Genomic DNA, 17,726 nt, shown 5'->3' on the forward strand with positions numbered 1-17,726 from the left:
ATTTTCCGATTCCAAAGAGGGAGCCTGAGAATCACCAACCAAGCCCAAGGCAGCAGGCGCGCAAAGGAGGGTTACAAATAAGGTAGCAGGCACGCGTGTTAATAAAAAAATACTTTTTTCGAATGAATGAATACATGTAAAGTGAGTTCGAATTATATCAAGGAGGTTACGTGCAGCGCCATCTATCCGCGAATAGATCAAGCAATAATGTCGATAATTCTGGAGTTACAAACAAACATACATACATACAGGTGAAGCTAATAAAACCGTGTTAAAAAAAGGAAACTTTCTGAAGTTTTTTTTCAATTTTGATCTAGAACATTAACCTTAACAGAAATATTTACTGGATTGTTTCGAAAGTTTTGTCCGTTTTAATAGCATGTGTTTTTGTAGCTCCATATCACAATTAATATTTATTCTACTGTGTCCTGGTATATACTGGTCGTTAGAGAATGTCATACTCCATGAATTGCTGTGTTTTTTCCTTTCGTGTAATTCAATGTTTATATGAAAGTTGCTTTTCAGGAGGACTTTCTTTCAGTTTGTGTCTGAAAGTTACTTTGCATGATCTACACACCCATGTATAGAGTTACTTATTTTAAAATTGATTTCTTCCTTCCTTTCTTTGGAAGATTTCCTCATCCCTTTTTTTGTATCAAGATGGAGTAGTAGAAAGCCAAAACTTTCTTTCCCAAAAATTAATCACTCCTAGAAATATAACCCCTACAATTCAAATATGCATTTTTTCGTTTTTCAAAAATAACTTTCAGAAGAAATGAGTTATTTGCGTGTTATTTGGTACCCGGGGTTTTTTAACGTATAGGAAATCATAATTTCTTATTAGTTTCCATGTCACATCTAGAGGGCGCTGCGTACGCTGTTATTATTTATTTCAAATTGCTGCAACATTTTTCACAGTGAACTTTTGGTTTTTTTCATGAAAAAACCTAATTCCCACTCCTTTTCCAAAAAAAAAGGTACACCTCCTCAACAACGCTGGAGGTGATCGTTTTCGAGATATTTTCAATTTTATTTATCGATGCATATCACTTAGCTCCTAGGGCGCTAAGTTAAGTTGCTGAGAACCTTACAAAAACTAAGTATGAATAAACAGAATAAACAACTTTATTCCATAAAATATTCATCGAAAAATCATTCATTTTCAAGATACAAATTGTTAAAATTTTTCGAAATTTGGTAGTTTTTGTTATTGTTTGCAATATCAGTTATTGGTATCTCGAAAACGAATAATGTTTTTCAATATACATTTCATAGAAAAATGTTCATTTTGACGAGGTCCACCACATACTTACTTCACTTAGGAGCTAAGTAATATGCATCGATATAGAAAATTGTAAATAATTCGAAAACGATCACCTCAGGCGTTATTGAGGAAGTGCATCTTTTTTACTTGTAAAAGGAGTGGAAATTATGTTTTTTCACTAAAAGTGCCAAAAGTTCACTGTCAAAAAAGTTAGGGCAATTTGAAATGAATAGTTACAGATGTTACACGATAATTAATACAAAATTCATGATTTCTCATATCAAAAAAAACCTCGAGTACTAAATTTTGTGCGAATAACTTATTTTTCGCGGAAAAATCCAATTTCAACACTCACGAAGCATTTCTGGACACAAGTTTAGTCAAGTAAAGTCAAAATATGCTTTATTGTGTGAAGATTCATATCTTATTGACAAAGCTTGATTAAAATAAATAAATAAAAAATCAAACAAACAAAATTACACATATTAGCTATCGTTACTTAGTCATATAAAACTATAAACTTTAAAATAATATACAATCTCAAGTAGGTACTGAATATATGTATATGTAACAAAATAGGTTAGAAAAAGGATAACAGAAGCAGTTTGTATTTACTTAGCATAATGCAACACTTTAGGAAAATAGCCAGTAATAATGTATTTTGAAAATTTGCAATACTGACCAAATGAACTGAGTTGAGAGTCAATCAATCAATCAATCATTCTTTATTGTCCAAGAAATCCTTAATGACAAAGCTAGTGAAACTTTATGAAGTCAACAATGTTAAAGTTTAAAAAAAAAATCAAAATTATGATATAAATAGACTTTTTTCTTGAAATTGTCTCAAGAATACGTCAGTCTGTATATTCAAACGTACTTATGTTACACCCTGTACATCTGAATTCGCTGAACTTGTTCAACTAGTGAAACTTTTGAATTTCAGATGCTAGCTTTTTGTCAGTAAAACTTCTTTCGACTCATTGTTTTAACGTAATCTTGAGGTATCATTCTTAATATAATGCCATTTGAAATTGAGTAAAAGAATTTTGGAACACGAAAGTAACGAGTAACAATGTCAATCATGTAAAACGATTTGTCGATAAAAATAAGAAAAATCACGTCAGTTTCATGTCGGATTATTTCTTCAAACAATTCCATATTATCTTTACTCTGTCATCAAACTACAGAGACGCAATGAAAAGAGTTTTATTTGCCCTTGGAATTTTGAAACGAGAAATAAATATTACAAACAGGAAGAGATACAAGATTTTTTAAGGCAAACCAATCGTCCGTCGTGAGTAAATTCTTCGTTTTGAAGGAGGAATTGCAAAGGACGTTCATATGTGCGATTTGGGGGAAACGAGAACCGATCTCAGCCCCATCACCTTCATCAAGAACGTATCTCCCTCCATTCTTGAACAAAGTTCGTCGACGTGAACTCAACTGATTTTTCAAGCAAGCTCGTGGTGGGGAAGGGTTCATATTTCTTACACTTTTCTTATTATAACATTTTTGTGAGTTTTGTAAAAGTAATTGGTACCGCACCACAGACACTTTCAGTTTCAGTGGGTACTTCCAGTTGATTCGATAGTGATAGTGGTTTATGAATTAATCGAACTGCTGCATTAGCGTACCTTATTTGTGTTTTTGGTGCTTCGGTGTTTCAGACTTTCAGAGTTTGCGATAATTGAAAATGGAAACAATTTGGGAAGAAGCGGAGATTTTCATAAATCTGGCTAAAAGCAATAACACGGTAAGTATGTTTACGTGTTATGTATGTGTATTTGCACAATGACTTGTTGATGAATGGATGAATATGAAATCCAAATAGAGTTTGAGGACATTTTACATTAAATTAAATTCAATTCATCTGTCAGTATAAAATTTAAGAATTCATATGGATGAAGAACGGGGAATAATATATCATCAAACGTGCAGAAAAACAATCGCTTGTATAAAACAATATTTTGACTTCCTTCTTCTCCTTCTTTTCTACAAAATAAATGTAGAAATCTTCCATAAAATGAAAGAAAGCAATCAATTTCAAAAAATTAACTCACAATTTGGGGGGAAATTGATTGCTTCCTTCCATTCTTTGGAAGATTCCCACATTTTTTGTATGAAAATGGAGAAGTAGAAAGCCAAAACCTCTCTTTCCTGAAATGGAATATCTTAAAAAAAATATTGCAGAGAATTTCTGTAATCAAGCATTTTTTTCTATTCGTGATATAATATTCAATATCATTTCAGCCACGGCACAGAATTTAATTCCTATCAGAATTTAATTCCTATTTTTCTGTATCATTAACCATAAATCAAAATTCATTGAGCTGTACAAATTCATCATTCCTGATGTTTTTGACAGATAATATAAATGATGTGGTAATTTGAAAACAAAAATGAACAATGAACTATCTCCTGTGTGAACGCCACACTGTATTGTGTGAAAGCCATTTTCCGTGGCGTTTCGTTTACTACTGCGGTAGACTTCATCAAAGGCGATGTAGTAACGATCGCAGTGCCTCAGTTGGTGTTCTCGTTGATCTAAACGCATTAACTGCGATGCTGATATTTGACTCTGGTTTGAAATTATTATTAGTAAACAAGAAGAGGCAATGAACATTGATAAAATCTGGCTACCTGTCTTTGAAGGTACACAAACGAAGTCAGGTATTTCAGTTAGGAGAAACCAACCTTGAATAATAATACAGAACCAGAGTCAAAAATTGTTCGGAACGACAGAAACAGCAACTCGAGCACCAACTCGGGTCTTTGATAATGTCCGCAGTAAAAGACGAAACGTCAGGCATAAAAACATGCAGACCACGTCAAGAAAACTCGGAAAATAGCTTCCACACTTTTATCTCCGGCTGTGAAAGTTTATGTTCTTTGATCATCCTGTATTGTTTAATTTTAACGATAGCTGTTTTCCATTAATCGAAGAGTTATATTTCGGAAAATGGAATGAAATCACAATCTCAAATCTAAAACACGAGTGTTTGAAATTTCACGATTTTTTGAAAAACTTGAAACACATCGAATGCTTGTAATAAATGGGTATTACAAGTAACAAGATGAAATGAAAAAGGTCCAATTATTTTGTTTTTAAATATTTTAAATATCCAGCCTTTCGACTAAAACCAAAAATTTTCGGAGATTACTTTAATTCTTCAAAAAAAAATTCCAAATAGCGATTGAAAATGTTCTTCATTTTTCTCTCAGAACACAAGAAAAGTCAAAATCAAACTTCAAAATCATATTTGAATTGAAGGGGTTATATTTTTTGAGTGATTGATTTATGGGAAAGAAAGTTTTTGGCTTTCTACTACTCCATCTTGATACAAAAAAAATGTGAGAATTTTCCAAAGAAAGGAAGGAAGTATAATCAATTTGAAAATATGTAACTCTATACATGGATGTGTAGATCATGCAAAGAAGTAACTTTCAGACACAAACTGGAAGAAAGTCCTCCTGTAAGTTACCATTCATTTGAAGTAGAACCCCTGTGAATGATATCTGATTTTATTCCATAACGAATGTTTGGAATACAAACTGAGTAGAGAAAAGTATCTTCTGTATAATTTAGTATTCATATAAAAGTATTTCTGTTTAAAAATCTGTTTTTTCCGTTAGTCAGCTGTCACCCTCATACGAACGACAACTCTCAGAAGTTGAGAAACTTGTGCGAGCTAAGGACTAACGAGGTCTTAACTTTTAACTTGTGACTCCTAACACAGTTTCGAAAGATTTTTTTTCTTTCGTGTAATTCAATATGAAAGTAGCTTTTTCAGGAGGACTTTCTTCCAGTTTGTGTCTGAAAATTACTTCTTTGCATGCTCTACACATCCATGTATAGAGTTACTTATTTTCAAATTGATTACTTTCTTCCTTTCTTTGGAAGATTCCCACATCTTTTTTTGTATCAACATGAAGTAGTAGAAAGCCAAAAATTTTCTTTCCCAAAATCATATTGTTTTCAATTTGTTCCTCAAAAATGTTTTCAACCTTCCCTTTCACGATCGATTGTTTCCGTAATATTAAGGATAAAGTCAACATTGTCAACAGTTTAACGGAGTTCAATCAACTTTTTGATGTTGATGATTGAAATTATCAGTCACTTATCGATATGATGTATTTTCGTCATAGGTATTATAATATTGGACATTCATCGAATATTCATGTTCAAAAAATACCAAAAACAAACCTTTTGAATTTGTTACTTTCTATCAAAAAACTCAAAATGAATTAGTAACAATACATACAAGTTGATCACGATTTGTTACTTGAGTCTGTAAACGTTAAATGTGTTATTTTTAAACATTCCGCAACATAACACTAGTCGCGTCAACTGAGACATTCAATTTTTGAATTAAACTGGTTGAACAACTTGAACATCGCATCAGTTTGCTCGGTTTGGAATTCAACGAGTCACTGGTTGGAGTGCTGATACAGGATGAATCACAAATAATAGAACTAAAGCAAATTACGTTGAAATAAGGCAGCCGAAATAATCAAAATTCAATACTATAGATACGAGAAATGACACCGTACCTAACAGAAAACAGACAGAAACCTTGAGGTGTCAACGACACGTCAGTTGACATGTCAAGAAGAGTACTTCGACCTCGTCACTGAAGATGACTGCAGTAGTTGCAGTTTAAATGTTTGGAGATTATAACCAAAGAAAACTACGGCAAAAGCAGAAAGGCAATCAAAACAATCCCCTATCAATTTGGCGGAATACTAGTGTCAATCTGTTTCTGAATTGGGATTAACACAAACTGTAGGCGCCACCTAGCTACAGCTGAAATCGAACAGTTTCTATAGACCAAAAAAATGCATTCCAAAAAAGATTCAGATAGATAACATGGGAACTCTGGCAGTTGAATTTTTCTATATTTAATCAGATAGCTGCACTCGGCATGTTTTGTTGGCTCTAGATTTGTATTTCGAATAGCAATTGTTCATTGAGAAAAGCACCTTCCATCTTGTGAAGAATCTGGAACTTGTACCTTTTATTACACCAAAGACCGTTGTGTATGCCACTGGGTGTACCGGCCAACAATAATATTTATTGACGTCATATCGTCACCTTAGCAAATATACCGAACGCAAACGAATAATCCAGAGGCTAACAACGGTGGTAAGTAATCTGGACATTAGGTCCAATGTCAGTTCAAGACAAGCAAGGAAGTGAGTTGAGTAAATATGAAGTAATTAATATTTAGTGATGAACTGTATTTCAAATCATTGGATAAAATTGTTAAATTTGATGAATGGTATCACCAACAAGATAAAATCTTCTTAATCTTCCTCTTTGAAGATGACCACTTGGTGATCAAAACACGTGTTGAGTTGTTGAAAATAACGATTTGGTGTTGGAAAAAACTTCAGTAATATTCATTACTACACCAAAGGAAGATTAAAACTTCCTAATCTTCCTCTTTGAAGATGATCACTTGGTAATCGAAACACGTGTGGAGGTGTTAAAAACAGGTGAAACTGAAACTTTTATTTTTCATTCATTATACTTTTTTTTTCAACTATATTTTTTTCAGTTTCACTGAAACCACGGAAGTACCTTAGTGTTATTCAGTTGGGCTCGGTAAAAACCAAGGGCTAGTAATTGCATAAATATTGATTTTTTGTTGAAAACCATCATCAGATCTTGAACTTATAGTTCTGGTTTCATTCCAAACTGATAATTGAATGTCAACAGTTCTATGGATCAATGTCAAATTTGATGATTCATAACTGTGTCACATTCCTCACTGACTGATAGAATTTGAATACGGACCTTTACATTTAGATCTAGGTTAGGTTACTTGTCTAATATGATTGAATGATTATTGGGAAACCTATTGCAACATTATAAAACATACCTACATACAAAATGTCAGCCACCGGAAATATAGCGGTGCAGATAAACAGTGATGAAAGGAAATCGAGCGAAAACAAAACAGAAGTTATCAGAAACTGCATCAACAACTTCTCGAATTTTGGAATTTTGCTCAATAATAAAAAAAATTGAATATTTGAATTTCCTCAGACACTTACAACTGCGTCAAATTTTCAGATGAACGTAAGGATTCGTTGATTTTTGATTGAAGATGGAATTCTCCCCGAAAAATCTCCGAATTTTGAAATTACGCCTGAAGTTTTGAAGAAAATATATTTGAATTTGCCCATATATTCACTTGCTTTCCAGCCCATACAGTGGTGAATATTTAATTATTTATGTATTTATTCAATACATCTAGCAGGCCCAAAAGCCCATTCACAGATGTAATAGGATCATTATTAACAATTATAGATATAATAGTTATAGGAGAATGAAATTGATGCAGTGTGTATTGGAAACCGAAAATGAAATACGCGGTACACTGAATAGCATTTGAGACAATAGAGGCGAGCAATCTCTCTGTCCATGTATTATTTTATATGCAAAACACATATCTCGGATTTGTCTGAATTTTTTCAGAGATATCATTTGGAACCACTCCAGAAATGAGTCATAGCTATAACCCTTCTCGGGATAAGCACCCTGTTTTTGGAAATATGCATACCTACTGTTTTACATTTTCTAAACTAGATATATCTTTCATATGGGACATACTCCAAACGACACTGCAATACTCTAATTTACTCCTGATGAGTGTTAAGTAAAATGTTTTCAAAGAATAAAATGTCTTTAATTCCTTGTAGTTGCGTATCAGAAAACACCTACTTCCAATTGAAGTTGGTATTACATTCTGAAAATCACTGGAAAAAGTGAGTTTTCGATCAAACAAAACCCCCAGATCGTTTGATTCCATGAATCAAACGATCCACCTAGTACATGGTAAGATTTTACGTGTGAATGTCATTATTTCACATTTATTCGTGTACAATTTATTACGAATTCACCAATTAGTCAAAGAATTTTTGTCCTCCTGTAATGTGAAACAATCTGCTTCATCTTGGATTCTACGATATATTATCATGTCATCTGCAAATATCAATTTATGAAAAGTGATATCATGAGCTATGTCATTTATAAATAGTATGAATAATAACGGTCCAAGATTAGACCCTTGTGGGACACCCGAACTTGTTACAAAGCAGGAGGATTTTATACCATCACATCCAACATGACTACGTTGGTCGGATAAATATGATTTCATGAGCAACTGAATATTGGATGATATTTGACAGTTTCTTTAGCAGCTGTTGATATGATACTCGATCAAAGGCCGGATATCAGAGTACCCTAGCCGGTTACCGTGTCTTGTCCTCCTAAATGACGCCTTATCATGAGGTGTGTATGTGTGTATACTATATGTATATCCGTATCAGAACGATGTATGACTCTGAGCTCATTTATTATTAGTAACGAATTTTTTGAATACTGAGCGCATTTTCGTCGTGAAAAGCTTTGTCGTGGTAATACGGGATACTCATGAAACCCTTCAGGAACCATGAAGTAACCGAAATATCCAACCTCGAGTCTAGAGGAGATGGACGTAAATCAAGCGACACCAACTGTTCTTCCTTTCAATAAACCTATGGGGCTAGGTGGTACATACTGACTTATCTCTACCTGAAGAATATTTTTTTGCACCGAAGCAGATCCATTAAAAGCAAAAAGCCTTGTTTTGTTTTGTTCCTCCTCAACTCAGATCATTCCCCTGGTCAGTTGCCAATATGCTAGGGTTTATTTGGCCCATATGGAAATTGGTGTTGGATGATAAAATGATTCTGATTAAAGTACACAATAGTTTTCATTGGGAATTAATTAAAAAATATTTGACATCATTCAGCCCAGAACAAACTATTAGCCAACCAGGCCCAAACACCATTTTCATTTTTGAAGATGTGTAAAACTCATCTTTTGATTATGATTCTTGACCGTGGTTGCTTTCCTAAGAGTTTTCGACAGCTATAGTCCTACTCCTATAGTCAATCATTCCCGGTCTCACCTACATCTTCTTCTTCGGAAGGCTGTGGGAGTTCATGAAAATTAGCACGTTTGGAAAATTCAATTGGTGACGATTGTTTCAGTTGATACCAATAACGAAGACAGTACAGAAATAACAGTCGCTGGTGTGGTCACTTGGTTGTATACAAAACATTAACACTCCGAACTTCAAACACCTTCTCATACCATTCGCGTACCGGCGTATCACAAGTTCTCAAATTCAACACTAAAATAACCTAGGAATTGGTTTTTCGTCACATCTGTAATAGAATAGACAACACACGACATTCTGCTACTTTCTTCAAAGAACTGCAAAACTTTTCCTATATTATATATAATAAGACTTTGTTGTCCGAAGAAAAAATCTTGTTGACAAAGCTAGTAAGTATAAAATATAATACATAAATGTCCTATGAATATAAAAATATAAGCAAAATATAATGTACACTAAACTGAAGTATAAAAAACACTGAATGAAAACAACAAACAATGTTTGAAACAAATACACACATAAAACACGCACGGTATGGAACTTAGTCAAACTATAATAGGGTTCACTACTCAAAAATTCATTGATTATTTTCCTGTATTGATTGAGTTAATATTTGTCTCTTTAGAGTATCTCGGCAGATGTTTATACATCTTCACACCATTGTAAAATAAGGAGTACAAACTGAATAGAAAACGTGTTTTTCATATAATCCAATCTTCATATAAAAGTAGTTATTTCAAATCATTTATTTCCTTATATTGACAAAAAACAAAAAAATACATATACAAGAATGGACAAGGAAAATACACAGAGTAGCAAATTACATTTTTGTATTTAAAAACTTGTCAAAAGTATAAAATCATCTTTCTAATAGAAATGATTTAAATTTTTTTAAAACAACGAAAGGCTGCATATTGACTTCAATTTATTTGGTAAACAGTTGTAAATTTTGGGTCTTATACGTTTTGGTGCACTTTGAGTTATCTTATACTTAGCCGATCTAACGTGTATCATTTGCTTCTGCCGAGTGTTTTATCATAAATATCGCTATTGAGATTGAAGTCATTCCTGTTGAGAACATTTCTCAAGTTAATGAAAAGATAGGTTATAGTGCTTGGGGGACCTTGATTAAAAAATTGTTTAATTCAGTCACAATCTCTGCAGGATCTTTTATCAACTCACCATTCTTTTGAATAACCATATCTCCTGATATTAGCAAGATGCTGAATTATAACAATGTGCATGTGTGAATTCAGTTGAAATGATTACTTTGGTAAAAAGTAGTATAAAGTAAAGTACTTCGGGAATTGAAGTAAAATGCTTTTACTGATATGTTATAAGATACAACCCATTACTAAACAATGATTCATATGAAGAAATGAAAGAAGTTTTACCTTTTCAATAATTACAAGTGACTGACATTGTTTTTTACTTTTTATTTCATAGTTATGGATAATTTTTTAAGGGAGAAAATCAATCATTTATCTGGACATGGAATATTAGAATATAGTATACTGTAGAAACAATAATTCGTCCGTACTGAAGAAATCATTATCAATAGTCATCAGCTGTTGCATTATTGTAAATAGTTCTCGTGATAATTACACAATAATCACAGCTTTTTAAATGAATTTCCTTGTAATATCGGCCAGATACATTACTTATCTATAGATATTTCTACATGGAATACTTAACAGAATTGATATCATAAATCATCAATCCAAAAAAATTACAGAAGTGGTGTACAACTTGTGAAATCAGAATATGTCTTATTCTATTTGTGTTTTTAGTAAATTCATTGATTCCCTCTATATATTTGTAATCAATGATAATAACACTAACACTCCTATAATTATGGAGCTTAATTAGGGGATCATTGGTTCTCAAATTATAGGCTTTTTTAAACCAGTTTTTTGAGTAACGTACAAGTTTTTTTGAGTTATTTACTGTTCGACAGTGGGTAGTACCCTTCCAATGGTAATTTTTGCAAGATAACAGTAAACAAACTGGTATATTCGGGTTTATACCGAACTAAATTCTAATATCCATTCTCAACTGGATGCGATTATTTTCAGTAATGATCTTTGATAATATCCGACGTGATCAGCCTGACAAACAACTGGATATTTTTATGGGCGCATATCTTGAAAAAGGTGAAAAAAGTAATGTTTTATTATATCAATGACTCATATGTTGAATATTTCGAAACAGACTTCAAGAAACTAATTTAAAAATGTTATAAAAACTTTTGAAATGTCTTTTACTCATTGCCACAAAATATGGATATATTTCACGAAACATGCTGGCTTCGATATGAACACTCCACAATTCAGGTAAAGAACACTTAATCTGCTGAAAAGTCCTACTAATTTTTAGGGTTCATGAGTAGACATAATAATTGAATGGGCAAAACATCTCCAAATTCATCATTCATTATCGCATCTTCGATAACACGTCATGGCCTCTTTGTTCCACAGTTTTCGGCATACAAATTTCATTTTACTCACTGGATCAAGATCATGTTGGGGATATTGGATAAATGATACTTTTTGTGTTGATACCCTCATATTTTCAAGTAGTAACATTTTCACCTTGGAGCAACCCCTGATCTGCTCCATACATCTTTGTAAAGAGTTTGTGAAATTAATAGCTTTCTTTCTTCCTCTCAAAAATTCTCACATTTTTTTTATTTAAAAACGAAGAAGAAGAAAGTCAAAACTTTCCTTAGCATAAAAATGTTTCTCTCTTAAAAACATATCCCTTTCAATTTTTGGAGATCTCTGATAATAATCTTCCACTTTACTAGAACAGTGTATATATTAGACATGGTCTCGAATTCGAGTTGATTCGAATCAAAGTTACTTCAGAATATTCTGAAGGTCTAATAGATGAGACCAGTTAGTATATCACACTTGTTTATCATTGTTTGCTTCATTGATCTTGAAACTAAACGACTAAGGTCGTTGAATAAGTTCTTCGAAAATAAAATCTATAAATATAAAAAAATAAATGTGAACATAATATGTAAAAACATATTATTTTGTGAAAAACATATCATTGCTACCTGAAGTCTGCCTCGTTTTATTTTGTGCTGTTTCACATTGGATTTCATTATAAGTGAAACTGAATTGGAGGATCATGGCTTCGAGTTACTAAATGATCAATTTCTGAATAATTTTTTATCCGTTTAGATAGGGCGAGTTTAATCCCTTTTGATTATTCATTCACCTTCAGGATTTTTAAACGTGGTTCATTTTAAATAACCTTTCAAACGTTTTTTCCACTCATATTGGCAGATTGTTATCGAAATAAACGACGATCAAAAATCAAATGTAATTGCGAAAGCCTCTGTCAATCGAACTAAATCACTGTTGCTGTTTCTGTGAAAACATTCATTTATTTCATACGCACTTTATTAATGGAAAAGTTTTCTGGTTGATCTCTCAACGTAGTGTGCTTGATATGTAGTTCATTACCAAGCATCAATCTTTTTTCTATATTATTTTTTTGTTTCATACCTGCAATGTTATTTCGTAATATTTGTTTCATATAGTATACGTTTCTATTGCACTCACAATTTATGCGTGTAAATAATTTAAATTGCTTTTGTTCATTTGAACCTATTTGATGAACTCCCTCAAATCTCCCTGTGACAATCCTGTCCTGCTTTTTTCCTGAATCGGTAGTTCCGATACACATGCAAAGAGAGGTGAAGGCGGAAGACCAAGTGCGAAACCGCGCTATAACCCCGTCTGCGAACCAGACGAATTACATGTGCGATTTTTCCTTGTGCGATAAGAAATTTCAAGTCCTGCAATACGACATCAAACTAGGTGGCAAACCCGCGTCCTTATTTCATACCCCTTTTATCAAAATTATTCAATATGAGCAGGTTTAATTCAACGGCAACTTTGATACTTGCTATCAGTCAGGTCAACAATATTCAGCCTTAGTGAAATTTATAAATAATTTGTGATCAGTGTTGGAAATGGAATGGATTCTTATTATTTCATCGTTATAAAAATAGGTTTTGACTTTTCTCGTAATGATTTATTATTAATATTTCAACAACTGAACAACTGGATACAATAGTTACAAAACAAATCAGAAAACAAAATTATTCATATAGGGAGAGAAAATATTAACATCAAAATAATATCATGAACAATTCCAACATTCTTCCCACATTTTGCAATCTAATTGCAAAATTATTCCAACCCAAAATGCTTCGGTAGCTTCACTCTTCTTCCAGATCTTGTTATTACTTGTGATGAAGTCGTCGCATCTTGGTGTCTTCTTCCATATTTATTTTCTCCCTCTTCATCTTCTCCTTGCTGTATTACATTTTCATTGTAAATGTTTGTTTTCTCCATCTTGATTTTCTGGTATCTCGTTAGTATCCACTTCTCTAGACTTTTCTAATTGGTTCGCCGTGTCTGTCTCAATTTCTAATGGAAACAATCGCTGCAGAGGACGAATTAGTTTCCCTCGTTCTGTTTTAACTGGTGCTACTCTTTCTATTCCATCTCTTCCTGGAAACAGTTGTAAAATTTTCCCCAATGGACAGTTTACTCGTTTTTTGTTGTCACTTCCACAGTATCTCCAATTTTGAGTGAAGTTAACCCTTTTTTGACCACTATGGACTAATTCTGCCAGATATTCATTCCTAAATCGACTACGAAGGCCCTCTAGAAGTTTTTGCAGATACTTGTACCTTTTCAGTAGATAACCTCTGTCAACCTTATCCAACTACGGAGTGTCGGTGCTTGAGTTTGAACTAATAAACATCAAATATGTTAGTGGAATCAGATCCTTTTTGCTACTTGAGATATATGTGAGAGATCGACCATTAATATTTGCTTCACAGTCACACAAAACAGTCATGAGTTCTTCATAATTCAACGATGATTTTCCCAAATTACGACGCAATAGTTCCTTTATAATTCTGACTGTTCGCTCTCACCATCCTCCCCACCAAGGAGCGGTTGGAGCATTGAAAATCCATTTAATTTTCCTAGTTGTCGAATATTCTTCAATATCTTCCCACGAAATTTTCTGCAACAAATTCCAAGTACCTACAAAATTCCCACCGTTATCCGAATATATTACAGAAATATTTCCTCTTTTCGCCACGAATCGTCTGAGTGCCATCAAGAAATCCTCAGTAGACAGGGATCGCACTAATTCAAAATTTACTGCCCTGTATACCGCACATGTGAAGATAACAATCCAAGATTTCTCGCATCCTTCAAGAAAACCTGTTACTTGAAATGGTGAAGACTGATTCTATCCAAAGGTAAAGGTGTATATGGTGTATCTGCGGGGTTTTTCTTATGTTTCATACAAATCAAACATTTTGGCACAACATCCCTAATAAACTTCTTCTTCATGTTCATCTTTAGTTTTGAAATGCGCAACATCTTTTATTCCTATCATATCCAAATTCCATAGATCTGCAATGGAAAACTCAGTAAAACCGGCAAATATAGTAAAATATGTCGAACATTCACTTACTCTCTGACCCATTATTGTCCAACCTAAATAAGTTTCGAGAGCAACGTAGCTATTCATCAAATTTGCAAATGTCCCTGTCATAAGCTGACCATAAACATCGGCTCCTAATAATAGTTGTATTTCATTTGAAACATCAAAGTTTCTAGTATCACTCAAAATCATATTTTTATGTTTCAAATAGTCTATAACGGATAAATCAGTCAAACGAGGTAGGTTGTTACATATTTTCACTTGTTCCACCACATTCACCTCTGTTTTAAACGTATTATTTGAATTTTGAATAATAATATTATACACATCATGTAGTTTTGGTTGTGACTGAAACCCTCCAAAAACACCTTGTACAATATTTTCCCAACGAACACTATCCAATCGTAATTCAGCTGCACATTGACGTGAAATATATGATCTTTGTGATCCTGAATCAAGTAACGTTCTAATCAATTTTTATTTGTCATCATTGACAATTTTAACAACAACCGTTTGCAATAAAGTTTCCTTCGAAAAATTGTTAGTTAAAGTATTTTCAACCTTATTGTTTGAATTTTTATCATCTTGATCAGTGATACCTTTCTTCACATGCAAATCAGGACATAAAATGGGGTATAATTTACCTAATTACAGCTAATTACAGCTCGACAATTCTTACTAGTGTTATTCAATTTTAAACAGGAAAAACATCCACGTTTTTTTATTATCCTAGACTTTCTTTCATCAATTGAAAGACATTGAGCTTTTAAACAATCATTACTTGCATGTGAATTCAAATCGCAGAATAAACAATTATTTCGCTTATCTTTTAGATAATCTTTGGGATTAGCTGTGTACAAAGCAGCTGCTGTGTATAATTCCGGCTGACCTTGTTTTGGAAAATATTTATCCTTACTGGCATGATATTTGTTGTGCTCGTGTCCTTTTTCGACTCATTTTTATGTCAAATTTATCGGTTCTTCTGACTCAACCTCCATTTTCAAAAAACCTAATAACAAATTCAAATAATTAGTACCTTTGCAATTTTCATTATCATCCTTTTCATTTCGTTAATCAAAATTACGATGTCTTTCCCAAGTTTTTAAAACTTCTGCAGGCAAAGCCGATTCTACACGAGGGAAAATCATACCCGCATATTTTTCGCTGGTAACTCCTAGGGATTCCAAAACTCTTAACTGGGTTTCAAGATTATCATACAGATTGGAAAGGGACATACCTGTTTTAGCTTTTGAAGATCGTTGCAGTACAAGTTGTAATAGTTCCCTTACGTAAACTTCGATTAGGAATTCGTCCCTTGCAAAACGAGTCTTCAACTGATCAATGGCTATAATGTAATTGGGTCCAGAAGAGGGGTAAATTTCTACTAAATCTCGGGCAACTGAACCACTTTCCGTCGCTTGTAAAAGACACTGAAATTTGTCTTCATTATCTATTTCTGGGTCGTTGTGAATCTTCTTGAATTGTCCTCAGAACCCAATCCAGTTCTTCAGTTCTAGTCTTGGTAAATGAAATTTTCTTTATATTTTCTCCGTTATGGGGAAATTGGAACAGCTCAAACGATCTTCTTGGGTCTTCGTAATCTCGTTCAATCGGAATTCGCATTTGGATCCATATTTTATCAGCTCGTCTCTGTAATATTCTACCTTATCGTACTCCTCTTCTAATTCAATATCATCGCTGACTTCTGACAATTTTTCTTTAACTCCTTCATCTGCCTCGAATAATCTGCTAATCTTATCCTCCAATTGTCCCAGTAGAAACAGTAAATCCTCTTTAGTCGAATCTTTCAGCTTCAAAGCTCCATCAAGTGCTTCGATAGATTTTTTGAAAAGTCTCCTCCACTGCTGCCTATTTTTCTTTAAACTATCCATCTTTTATATCCTGTCACAGTCGCCAAATGTTGTAAATGGGTTAGATTCTTATAAAATAGGTTTTGACTTTTCTTGTAATGACTTTTTATTAATATTTTTATTATAACTGAACAACTGGATACAATACTTACAAAACATATCAGAAAACAAAATTAGAATCATATAGGGAGAGAAAATATTAACATCAAAATAATATCATGAACAATTCCAACAATCAGCGTCATTTGTTGAATGTCTACAACAACATAATGATCTGTTTCTTTAGGGTCGAATTAAATACGTATCCATTTAGTTTTCCTCATCTTATTATCATTATGGTAATGCTGCAATAAAACGCGAAAAAAACTTATTTCAGTTATAAGTTTGAAAATTGTAGTAAAAAATAACTCTGGAAGTCACTAAAATGAATGAAATGATGCCAGATATATTTAAAGGATCCAGAAATATTTTATGATTTTTGGTGAATACTACCATGTTTTGTGAAGGAATTTCAGATTTCTATAAGGGAAACCAATTAAATAATTCAAATTCTGAGTTTCTGGGAAGTAATGACGTATTTGTTTACAAAACTATTGGTGGGATCAGTACAAATGATATTAGATGTGATCAATTGAACTTGAGATTATTCAAATTATGCTGTCCTCATATAATTACTTAAATTACCCATATAAAAATATCTGTCTTTTTGAAAACGTTTATCCCTCTGTGTAGTGCAGTGTAGTGCAGTGGTTAAGGTTCTGCCGGAACAAAGTGAATCCACAGGGTTTAAAGATTTGCGTGGAATCAGTATTTTGTCAACATTATCGAAAGTTTTATAAAAGCAATAGAATTACAGTTGAGGGAATATCTTGAGAGAATTTCATTGGTGCCAAATATACAGTCTGAATTCGGAAAAAGGCATACACCTGTACTTTTACATATCAGAGATGACGTAATCAGAGCAACAGATCAAAATAAGTGCCCAGCAGATCATTCGATACCTTGAATCATTAACTCATATCAGATATATTACATTATGTTGGGGTTATCTGATAACGCTGTCGAACTTATGGGCAATTACCTGAAAAGTACGAAGCAACATGTTTGGTTAGATTTTCAAGTGTCGCATAATCTGAAACTGAAGGCAGGGGTACCACT

The 17,726-nt window shown here is 33.1% G+C and overlaps 1 protein-coding gene across 1 annotated transcript in view; it reads left to right on the forward strand.

Annotated features, from left to right (window-relative positions):
- Nucleotides 1-2,687: 2,687 nt before the first annotated feature.
- The window catches only part of LOC111509554 (very long chain fatty acid elongase AAEL008004), an 89,890-nt gene continuing 74,851 nt past the window's right edge, over nucleotides 2,688-17,726 (forward strand). The window contains exon 1 of the mRNA XM_074180471.1: nucleotides 2,688-3,017. Coding sequence (XP_074036572.1) covers nucleotides 2,958-3,017 — 60 coding nt within the window. The 5' untranslated portion in view covers nucleotides 2,688-2,957. The remainder of the gene's footprint in view (nucleotides 3,018-17,726) is intronic.

The sequence above is a fragment of the Leptinotarsa decemlineata genome, unplaced genomic scaffold, assembly GCF_025532065.1.
Source record: "Leptinotarsa decemlineata unplaced genomic scaffold, Ldec_3_MD MMD2_tig00026294_RagTag_RagTag, whole genome shotgun sequence".
Lineage (NCBI taxonomy): Eukaryota > Metazoa > Arthropoda > Insecta > Coleoptera > Chrysomelidae > Leptinotarsa > Leptinotarsa decemlineata.